The sequence below is a fragment of the Phyllostomus hastatus genome, unplaced genomic scaffold, assembly GCF_019186645.2.
Source record: "Phyllostomus hastatus isolate PE091 unplaced genomic scaffold, TTU_PhHast_1.1 phas_scaffold_93, whole genome shotgun sequence".
Taxonomy (NCBI): Eukaryota; Metazoa; Chordata; class Mammalia; order Chiroptera; family Phyllostomidae; genus Phyllostomus; species Phyllostomus hastatus.
In genome coordinates, this window is record NW_025334042.1 from 6538322 (window position 1) to 6550389 (window position 12068).

A 12068-nucleotide genomic window follows, 5' to 3' on the forward strand; every position below is an offset into this window, starting at 1 on the left:
CACCTGATGAGTGGTTTCTAAACAGTGATTTTGCCCTTCAGTATCTGCTCTTCCCCAGAACCCACCCTAAATCGAACCGGAGGACACTTGGCAATGCCTGGAGATAACTTTGGTTGTCACAACTTGAGGCTGGGGATGGCATTACTGGCCTATAGTGGATGGAAACCAGGGATGCTGCAAAATCCTATAATGCACGGGGCAGCACAAAACATCTATAGTACTGAGGCTGAGAAACCCTACAATGGAGTATAAATTATAGGTGGGGAGTGTCCTAAGTTGATCTCAGTCACTGCTTTATCCTCAGACCTAGAGCTATGCTTGACATGGAGATATTTATCTGTTGAATATTTGCCTGTTTTTAAGAGCCTAGAATTCAGCCTGATACATAGTTAGTGGGCAACAAACATTTGAATTAATGAGGGCACTCTCAGAGGATCAAATGAATGCAACAAGATGTAGTAAACTGAAGTAACTTCAGTGCTCCACAGTCCCATGTCTTCTGGGTTCAGTTCTGCCAAAATAAGTCTCTTAGTTAAGTGGGGCTACTGCAACAAAAACATTTTTTTAATAGATACATGTAACTTTTAAATAAATGGAATTCTGTGAGTTAAATATGTAAGCAATAAGAACTTTTCTTTCTTATGTGAAAGCCTTTAAATTATTCCATTCAGATAGCATGTATTTAGGGGATTAGCAGACACCCCTAAATTAGATGGTATCCCTAATTAATTGATGATGTGCTCCAGTGACTGACAAATACTTTGAGAAAGTTTGAGTTAAGATTTGTTTACAAGTATCAAAAGCCCCCCAGAAATGAATTATAGTACACATAAGACAAACACAGATGTTATCTAAAAAGAAAGTAGTACCTCAGTCCACTTCATTCAAAAAATTTTATAACTATAATGGTCTAGGTATAACTTCATCCTATATTTTAAAAAAATCCATAGCCATAACATCTATCCAAAGTATTTTCAAGTCTTCCTCCTATACCTCAAAGAGGTACTGAACATGATGCAGAAAACATATGTTTATAAGTAATATTGCTTGATTTACAAAATTCTTTCCCAAGGAAAAATTCAAAAGGTGGTTATATGGCTATTCAAACAATACTAGGGAAAAAAACCCTGACATCTTTCATTCATCATTTCTGAACTTAATGAGTCTGGCTTGCCCAAACATTAAATTATGAAACCACACTATGTAAAATGCATCTATCACATTTAAAAAGAAGTTAAATCTATATTTATTTACTAGCACTGTTAAACATTACATGAAACACATTCAAGTGGCAAGTAATTATAATGCAAGCCCTTGCATGGCAATCCAAATTTATTGAACTACTGATGCTAAGTTATACAAAATTGCACCACTTTAATTAAGGCTTTTAGTTTACATTTGGCCACCTCTAAGTAGTTGTAACATTAGGTTGGTCAATTTAAATACTGTGGCTCCATGTTGGATAGACACACAATCTTTACACCCAAACGTTAATGCATACAAAGCAACAAGGCATTGTTAAATAAAACAGCAATAGTTACTGCAACTTAGGCCTTGTGACCAATTACACATGATTAAAATTACTTCCCACATTCACATCCACAGTACTCGTCCACCATTTAACATCTCAACCAAAACGTTACACATGTGAAACAATCACTAACAGGCAAAAATACTAAACCTGTATATTTGGTATTGCAAATACACTTATGCATGAGCAAGCAAGGGATTCACAGTGAGAATCTACAGCTGCAGAAGCCTGAAAATGATTTACAAAAATTGTTAAATCATTAAAAAATTGTTTGAAAATATACACTTCTTGTTGTAGACCCCCACTGTACATACAACTATAAACACTGTTCCCTATGTAAACAAAAAAGGAAACATATAATAAGAGATTTGAAAAATCTGGACATTTCCTTCCCAACAGATATTAAAGGCAATGTCTTTAATCTAAGACATTATAATGAAAGGACTATTGTATTTTAAAGACAAGATCACTGTCTCCACAGGTTTTTTTAAAATTAAAAAAACTATATAGCTGTGTTAATCAAAGCGCTTATTTGTACAATACAATGATAATGACCTTGATTTTCTTAAAAAAAATTACAATAAGCTACAAGTATCAAAGAAGCGAAGTTATCTGGAGTAGTCTATATAGGAGCTCTTTGGACTTTCTTTTATTATGCTAAAATAGTGGTGCTTTTAGGATTTACATTATTGTACTCTCCAATACAAAGTACGGGGCTTGTTAAAGTATACAGTACACCATTTTCATACATGTACAACATTGGTGGGTGAAAATGTCTCTTAGCAGTAATACTGGATTGTAGCCTCTGGTTTTACCAGTTGCATACTCTAGGACTATTATATAAGTAAAAATCTCTCTTGTGATACTGGAAAGTGATTAGAATGTGCAAACTGATGTAGTAGCTTTCATCTGCCTCTTAAAGGGTACCACCACAGAAAGTCCATTTAAGATGTTGGTAGGTTTAACAAAGTTGGAATGCTGGCACTGTTGAATTGGGCAACAGTTCTTCAGACCTGTCAAAAGAAAAAAATAAATTGAAAACAAGGGTAGAAAACTGCACACATGAGAGTCAAAGGAACACATTAAGATAACAGTGTTCAAGTGTTACAAATGAATAGAACGTATCACAACTCATAGCAAAGTAAAGCAAGGGTAGACATTTTCATCTTTTTGGAATGACTTCATCTATTCTGCTGCCCTTTTGAAAGTCAGTCAAATGAAAGTTTTAGATAAAAAAGAGAGTGTCCCCTTAGTGCAAATTTCTGTTTATTACCTTCCAAAGATTAAAAGCGAGGGGAAAAAAAACACATCCAAATTTTACGTCAGGTCAACTTCATTACAATTAATAAAATGGGTGATGCTATAAAAGTGTTTACAATCCTAGAATTACATTTCACTAGGGTTTCTAGTATTAGAAAATCAAGACCATTCTTCCTCCCTCTTCCAATGAGAGTGGTTAAGAAGTACACAAAACAATTTACTTCACGATGGCCTGTAAGTTCAGTTATATACTTTCAAATTCCACATTTAAACAGATTCCATCAACTTTTACATGCAAGTCAGAAAGTTGGTATTACACTAAAATCATGAAATTAAACTTTAAAAAACTGTGAGCAATGTACATAAAAGAAGTAAAATAAGAACATACTGTCTATCAAGTATGTATTTACTTTGGATGATTTTCTGCATACATGCCTGAGCTAAAAAATGTTTCCCTTGCTGCTGTTTTTCTGGGGACCAGACTTACTGCAAGCTCCAAAAATGCTGTTAATATATATGGTTGCTGATTTCCACATGTCTTGAACTTTCAGCCCTCATTCAGAGTCTGAGTTTGCTAAGTTTTCCTAGCAGATGGAATGTAGGAAAGGACAAGAGGGAATGTGTGAATTTAGGCACGTGTGTGTTAAAAATGGGCATGTATGTGGTCAGGAATGAGAGCATATATGAGGGGGGAAACCTGAAAAATAGGACTTATCTTCAGGAGGGCAGGAAGCCCTTGTAGTACAGGCTTCTCCCATTAGGTGAGTGTTCTAGGAACCCACTGTATCCACGTACCAACTGGCACTGTTGTGAGCTGCTGTGTTCAGCTTCAGTGATTTTTTGGAAGCCTCTTTCAATGTTTTTGTTCATTTCATGATGGGTGATTTATGAGCCCACCTGCCCACATCATACTGAGTGTTCAGCAGTTTTTGACCCAAAACGGTGTGCCCCACCCTCCCTAATCAACTGATCTCACTCTGAGTGACTTTTGTTTTCCTGGATGAAAAAAGTCCTCAAAGGGAAATGTTTTGCTGATGTGGAAAAGGTGAAACAAAAAACAGCAGAAGCGCTACAATGCATCAAAATCGACAAGTTCTATAACTGCTTGGGCAGTAGAAAAAAAGGTCCTGACAGGTATATTGCATCAAATGTAGAGTACTTTGAAGGTGAAGTATAAACATGTAAGAATACACAATTTTTTGTAAATAAATTCCATTTTTGGGGGGTCCCCCTTGTATCTCTAAACAGAAAGCTGGGTAAAAAACCCCAAAGAGATAAAGGATCAGAGTCCTATGGTAGAACAAGGCCATCTAACATAGGAAGCAGAACCATGAACATCAAAAGAGCTCCAAGGTAAGAGTACAGTGCAATATAATTTAATGAACAGAGCAGGAAACCACTGGTGTTGGCAAACAGCAGTAGCTAGTGAATGGTTGAGGATTTATCACATTCCAGGCACTGATGTAATTGCTTTATAAGAATTAACTCATTTAATACAACTATTTTCAAAAACTATATAAAAATGTCACATGCTTAATTTCTTTTGCTGTCTCTTCTGTGGGTTGTATTTGTGGTTCTCTCTGCCTGCAGCTCTTCATCCCCTACACAATTTCTACTTAACCTTAATATCTCAGCTTAGATGTCTCTTACTCTGACAGACTTTTCCTGAATCCACAGTTCACATGTAACATACCTAGTTTGGTGTCACATTTACATGTGCTCCTATACTATTCATAATAACTTGGGAGCCAGTCCATGGCTTAAATTTGGAGCCATGTACTCAAGATCACTGGATTCAAATTCTGACTCTGTATTTACTAACTGCAGAGCTCGAAAAAGTAACAATCTTTTTGTGTCTCAGTTCACTCATTTGTAGTATGGGAATAATAATAGTTCCTGCCTCATAGGATTGTTGTGAGAATTCAATTAATATCAGACAATACTTAATAGTGACTGCCATAGAACAAATGTGTCAGGAATTCTTATTATCAGTACTATGCTGAATTTATTCTATAATAGCATTTATCATAATTTGCAGTTGTTTGTCTAACTCTTGCACTAGATCTTAATTAGCTTACTAAGGCAATGAAGAGGCAAAGAAGTCAGTTTTGTTCATCACTGTACTGTAAGCACCAACCAGTATCCCACTGGGGCATAAATATATATTACATGAACTAGAATATTCACTTATGTGGAATACTTCTGGTGATGATATTGAAATGAATTATTTTAATCACTAGGATATACTAACTCTTGGTTATCTTAAAAGAGAAGTAACCATTTCTTTCTTGGAACAACAAAAAATTCTGTACTTGCTTTCTTAACAAGAGTGCCCAAATCAAGTTGAGGTTAAAAGTTAGAGAGAAAGATGAAAAAAGGGGTAAAAAGTGAACATACCTGGCTCAGAGCTACAATGCATTTAGTATATTAAAGCAGCTGACATGACGACTTTTTGCGGGCCTTCCCAGGAACTGGAGTTTTTCTGTTGATTTGCCGCACTAGGTCATAAAAGATCTGCAAATACATTATTTTTTAATTTACAGAAGGAAAAAACTTAACACAGAAAAGTAAAATAAAAATGTGAACTTTCCATGGATATAAATGAACCCCAGAAAGCAAATATTTTATTCAGTTAAATGAAAGTAAAACCAGTAAGTAAATGCCAAGTTCTCTTCTATTTTTTGGGAGGGCCAAAACTGTTCTCCTTAAAATGAGTACTAAGTTGAAGGACCCACAGAGCTCTTAACCTTAGTTCAGTTAGAACATTTATCATTGTACAATGAAAACAATCCTTACTCTTCTTCAAATCTTTCTATGTATCTGTACAGGACTTTAAGCCCCTTTAAGGCAGGACCCATGCATGCCTTTCTGACTTTGCTCTTTTACACAGCATCCTTCATACATCTGAAGACTTAACTTGTCCTCCCCATACCTATGATTTTGAGTCCAGCCTTCCTTCTTTTCATGGGTAATTCTACTTTAATAAAGAAGCTAAAATATCACTGTTGCTTATCAACATGCATATATTTAACATAAGATTTCTGCCTACAAGGATGAACAAAGCACCCCGAATTCACATTAACCTGTAGATGGGTTAATAGACACACATTATTTTCCATTATTTCTGAATGCTGAATTCCTAACAGAGTTTTTAAAGTATATTTTACCATACCTCATTAACATTTATTTTTGATTTTGCAGAGGATTCTAAGAATGCACAGTTGTTCCACTGTCTTGCTAGATTTTGACCTTGTTCCTTTCCTACAACTCTTTCATCTTCCAAGTCACACTTATTACCAACCAGAATCATTGGAACCTAAAAATACATTTGTGAGGGTAAAAACAAGTAAGTAAATAAATACATGATATAAATTCAAACTGAAAGAATTCTAAGAATCAACTCTAAGGATTATATTTTATATTATGTCAGAGAAAAATACTAAATTATCAGAGTGTAATAAAATTTAGTTAAATATGAAAACTTAATGTTAATTTAAGAATCTTTCACGTGAAATTTTTAGAAAACAAGCTATGATCTATTTATAAAAGGGGAAATAACCCTTAAAATTGTATCACAATGGACTTATAACTGATTACAGCAAACAAAATACAAAGCCTTTTCAAAAAAGAAGTACAAAAGGGTATTGCTGTAAAAAGCCATTATATTATCAAAAAGGAGAAATTTGGAGTCCCTAAAGTAGAATATTTAGTTTCTCATGTAGTCTGTATTTAAATGCCAGAAGGTAAAATCATCTTAATTTACTAAAGATCTAGACCATGTTCATCATGTGTCTGGATACATGTGATGTTGGGACACTATGGAAAAACAGAACTTGAAAACCAAAGTGTCGCAGGTTTGATTCCCAGTCAGGGTACATGCCTGGGTTGTAGGCCATGACCCCCAGCAACCGCACACTCATGTTTCTCTCTCTCTCTTTCTCCCTCCCTTTCCTCTCTGAAAATAAATAAATAAAATCTTAAAAAAAAAAAGAAAGAAAAGAAAGAAAAGCAGAATTTATTCTGCAAAACTCCCATTAATTATTTAGAGACTGACTTTCTAAAGAAGTTTTTGGAAAAAATCCAAAATCAAGAATTTTGGTTTTTTCGGAACAGATATAATAGAGTATTATATTAATAAACAGTTATTTAATGCAACTCACAGAAGGAAACTACAGTAGTTACTAGAGATAGTACAAAACAGATTTACCAATTAAGAAATGCTCATTGAGGTTGATGTAAATATGTAGGGTACCCCAAAGTTCTTGTTTCAGAAGTCTGGGAAACAACAGCATTTCTTAGAAATCTCATAATATTTGCTATAATTAAACCATAGATAATACAGTGGTTCTTCAAAGTGAGGGGACAGACCAACAGCATCAACACCATCTGGAAACCTGTTAGAAATGCAAATTCTTGAGCTCAATCCCAGACCTACTGAATCAGAAATTCTGGGACTGGGGCCTGGCAATCTGTTTTAACCACTTTTAACTGGTGATTCTGATGCAAGATCAATTTTGAGAACCATTGCTATATATAGTAAGGTGAAGAATTAAAAGTAATCCTTTTGAAGTTTCCTATAGGGATTAAACTCCATTATGATGTACTTTGAAGGGGCAAGTAAATTAACACTGCAGTCTAATATATTTGTTGGTTTCCTTTAACAATTATTATTATGTCCCTTTTCTGTCGTAGTGGCTTCTGATGGGTTCATATATCGTACTGACTCTCATTAAACAGGCTCTTGAATTTACCAGTAATGTGACCAAAACATCATTTGCTGTATTAGTAACATTTATTGCACACATCACTCTTTCCTCCCTATCAAGCACATGATTTAAAAATAGAAGGGTATAAATTTTATTTTATACAGATTAAGGGAAGAGAAGAGTGTTCCTTATTTTACATACTATATATATTTGAAATATGTATGAGGATTAAAGATATATTTTGGCCTTTCAAGGAAAAAGCTTTTGAAAAACAAGCCTCAAAATACAACTTTAACAGGAAGTCAGCTTACATCATCAGTGTCTTTAACTCGAAGAATCTGTTCTCTCAGATCTTGTAAATCATTAAATGTGGACTGTGCTGTGATGGAATAAACTAATGCAAATCCTTGTCCATTTTTCATGTACAAATCTCTCATTGCTGTAAATTGTTCCTACAATGGAAAGAATTATTAAAGAACAATGTAACATAATTTGACAATTTTCAAAGTCTATAATTAGAGCTCAATGAAGAATATCGTGGTATTATGCAACATATCTTAAAATTACAGTCCGTGGCAAGATGCTGTTTGAAAAAAGTTGGTATCTCAAAAAGTAAGTTTTTAATTTGAAAATGATACACCATTTTTTAAAAATTCAACATTATTGAATTTTAATAAATTTTATAAATTATTTATTTAAAAATTTTAATAAATTTTATTAAAATTTACTCAACATTATTTAAACATTTATTTAAAAATTTTAATAAATTTTAACTTGTTGTAAAAGTATTAGCGAGACTGAAAATTTTCATCCAAACATGAAATTTCTTATTTTTTAAATAATTGACCCCCTATAATGACAAAAGACATACACACAAAAGTAGAATTTGAGAACAAGAAAAACAGCTTTAAGATTTAATCCAAGTAGCACTTTTAGGCTAATGTTTGTCTATAGAGTACTAGCATTTGCAAGGTCAATATTGCACAAGTTGTGCACATATATATATACTTTGGTACTTCATCTTACATACCGTTCCTGCAGTATCCAAGATTTCAAGCATACACTGTTGTGCATCTACTTCAACTTGCTGGGGGGAAAAATCAAAATATACCATTTTTTAAATGTAGACAACACTATCTTAATATACACAAAAGCTAGTACAATATTTAAATCAGAGACACAGATTACAGTAACTCTAGGCTCAAGCAACACTTTAACAGAAGAAAATAGATAGATAACTGAGGGCCACCAACTCCAAATTGTATTAGGTGCAAAAAACCATGTATTCTGACCCAACACACAGACCTACAAGATATAAGCTCAATATGAATCACTCAGCATTTAATTCTAGAAAGGAAATTTCAAAATAGATCAAAAAATTAAAACCAGTAATAGTTCCAATAATATCAGAAGTGATTCTGTCTACCTCAATTCTGCCCTACTTTAGAAAGATCTATTCTCTAGGTAACCATATCTCCTTCATTGTACTGGAACAAAATTTCTGGTAGCAAGAAAGTAGAAGATAGCTACAATATATTATGTGTTACCCCCTTTCACCTAACATTTTCTAAGAAATAAGTTATTTAAAATTAGCTGAGGGAAAATTAAGAGTTATGGTGCCACATAGCTGGGGTGCAGGAAGGGCTCTCCAATTCTGTTTTGTTTTATTTTTGTAGACTGTGGACAGAAGGACAAATGAAACACAGTATCTGCATATCGACAGAGGCCATGCTGACTATATTACATAAGGTGAAAGATAACTCTCTCCCTGTTACATTAAACATGTTTGCATATTAAGCTTTATTGTCATATGTTGTGTTAGCAAACATCAAAATAAACTTTTCTATTATTAGCAGTTGCACTTTCTCAAGGAGTTATTAGAAGGAAGGTCAGGGAGACTTCTGCATTTAAACCTTTACGTTAAAAAGGGAGCCTTAGAGTACTTATCGTCTTGGGGTTGGAGGTGGAGTGGAACATGGAATTACCACTTCGAATGGATGGCCTCGTTCTTAAATTTGCTTGCTAAATTACAATGTTGGGGTCAGGATAAACTTAAAATTTTCAGAGAGAAAGAGAGTAACAGAGACGGACAGTGAGAGCAAGTACTTAAGATTCTCATAAACATGCAATGCCAAGAAATAACCAAGTGTGAACTTTTCCCATTAATTCTATAAGTAATTAACTCTGCTTCTTTGTCCTACTTTGTAAACAACATTCAATAATTATAAAGCTAAAAACAATAATTTATATTTATAGTAAAGTCAAAAGCAAAAGGCCTTTTAAAGTAACATATACCTTTCTATAAGAATCTTCTATCGTAGGATCATACTTTTCAACAAAAATTCCTTGAACAAACTGTACAGTCTGAAAAAAATTAACATACCATTAAATTTCTAAAGAAAATAACAAATCCAAATCTGTACATTAAAAAAATTATTTTAAGATTTTATTTATTTATTTTTAGAGAGGGGGGAAGGGAGAGAGAAAGAGAGGAAGAGAAACATCAATATGTGGTTGCCTCTCATGTGCCCCCTACTGGGGACCTGGCCCACAACCCAGGCATGTGCCCTGACTGGGAATCGGACTGGAGACCCTTTGCTTCGTAGTCCTGCACTCGATCCACTGAGCCACACCAGCCAGGGCCAAATCTGTACATTTTTAAGTACTGATTTCAAATAGGTAGTTATGCCATTGATAAAAAACACAACCACTACATTTGAATGCATGAGTTTGGTGAGATTACCTTAAAAAAGCCCCTTTAAAAAAAGCAGTCTTTATGCTTTTTATTACATAATTCTAAATTTAGAGGTAATACAGGGCGGGGCAAAAGTAGGTTTACAGTCGTGAGTATGTGAAACACAGAGTTTATTCTTGTATTATTATTTACTGTATTTTTCCCCATAGGAACACCTGTAAACCTTCTTTTGCCCCACCCTGCACATTTAAATTTTAAAAAATGTTTCCAGTTTGTCTTAAGGGGTTAAATTTTGAATTTTAATTAGAAAATGGTAATGGTTTTGTGTACACACACATGTGCACACTCAAGATACCTCCCCATTACTCTGGATATAATTATAAATGAAAAAGCAGCTCATGATCTGTTGTACACACTTCCAGCATATCAAGTTCCGAGCTAGGTGGTCACTCTAAATAGTTGAATGAAGGGGCCAGTCTATCTTATTGTGGGGCTTTGCTAAACTCTCAATTATTCATTAAGTTATTTTCCTTAAGTTCTTCCTTTCCCCAACCACCATTAAGCTGTCTTTTTTTCTTGCTATATATTCCTTGAGAAAACAGTCAAATGTATTATTTTAAAGAGGTTTTTAAATAAGCTTTATTTAATATTTTCTGACATAAAAAATATATAAGCCAACTCTCAATAAGAAAGACCAAGATTAATCCCTATCTGGCTCTGAAATGCAGACAAACACATGTTATTATATGTTCTCACCCCCTTTGTGCTTAGCTCAAACTGTATTCTGGCATATCTCATGTTGGCCTGAAACCAATGTTCCAAAGAGAATATAATCTACCCAGATACAACTAAAGTTGACTAAAATTACAAGAAAAATATTATACTGCTTCTAAAATCACTATGAGATTTCACTTTAATAAATAAATGAAAACAATCAAAACTGAAACTCAAAGGAAGAACATGTTTTGGAACGAATAGTTTAGGTACAGTGAGAATGACTTACCAGTGCAGATTTTCCAACACCTCCTGAACCAAGAACGACTAGCTTATACTCACGCATGTTGCAAACTTGTCAAAAGCTAGTACCTATTAAAGAAAAAAAAAAAAAAAAAAAAGGAATCTTAGGAATATCTTTGCATTCATGTGGTTCTTATATAAGGCATTCAAACAAGTAGGTTTATATAAAAATGAATACTATACTATTGGGTTGGCCAAAAAGTTTGTTTTTTTTCCATATGATAGCTCTAGCAGCACTTAGTTGTCTTTAACTTCATTCGAAACAATTTTGTTAGATTGTATTGTTAATAGCTGTCATGTCAGCATGCATTTAGAAAAAACTTATCAAAGCTGGTGAATTTTTGTGCAGCCATTTTAATACTGAAAATGGAAAAAGATACGCAACATTTTTGGCATATTATGCTTTATTATTTCAGAAAGGTAAAAATACAACTGAAACATACAAAAAATTTGTGCAGTGTATGGACAAGGTGCAATGACTGATTTAACGTGTCAGAAGTTGTTTGTGAAGTTTCTTGGTAGTATGGACATTTTGGTCAAATAATTCTTTGCTGTGGGGCTGGCTGTCCTTTACATTAGAAGATGTTTAGCAGTACCCCTGGCCTCTATCCACTAGAAACCAATAGGGGTAGATAGCTGATATACTCAAAATATCCAAATCAATGAAGTTATTCATGAAAATGAAAAAATGTGCCTCTTATTTTACAGAAAAAAATAAGCTTTTGGCCAACCCAACATAACGAAGCATTCTATAAACAGACTTACTAAAGAATGCTACTGACAGGACTCTTTTGTAACACATCAGATGTAGAAAGAAACTGCAGATTTACAGACACGACTTTTAGCGAATTCCAAATTC

At 33.9% G+C, this 12068-nt stretch overlaps 1 protein-coding gene across 2 annotated transcripts in view; it reads right to left on the reverse strand.

Moving 5' to 3' along the window:
- Window positions 1-1222: 1222 nt before the first annotated feature.
- The window catches only part of RAP1B (RAP1B, member of RAS oncogene family), a 38243-nt gene continuing 27397 nt past the window's right edge, over window positions 1223-12068 (reverse strand). For both annotated transcript variants that reach the window (XM_045829550.1, XM_045829551.1), the window contains exons 2-8: window positions 11196-11278; window positions 9793-9861; window positions 8528-8584; window positions 7809-7949; window positions 5964-6107; window positions 5189-5305; window positions 1223-2544 (exon numbers count right to left, since the gene is read on the reverse strand). In XM_045829550.1, coding sequence (XP_045685506.1) covers window positions 5219-5305; window positions 5964-6107; window positions 7809-7949; window positions 8528-8584; window positions 9793-9861; window positions 11196-11252 — 555 coding nt within the window. In that variant the 5' untranslated portion in view covers window positions 11253-11278 and the 3' untranslated portion in view covers window positions 1223-2544; window positions 5189-5218. The remainder of the gene's footprint in view (window positions 2545-5188; window positions 5306-5963; window positions 6108-7808; window positions 7950-8527; window positions 8585-9792; window positions 9862-11195; window positions 11279-12068) is intronic.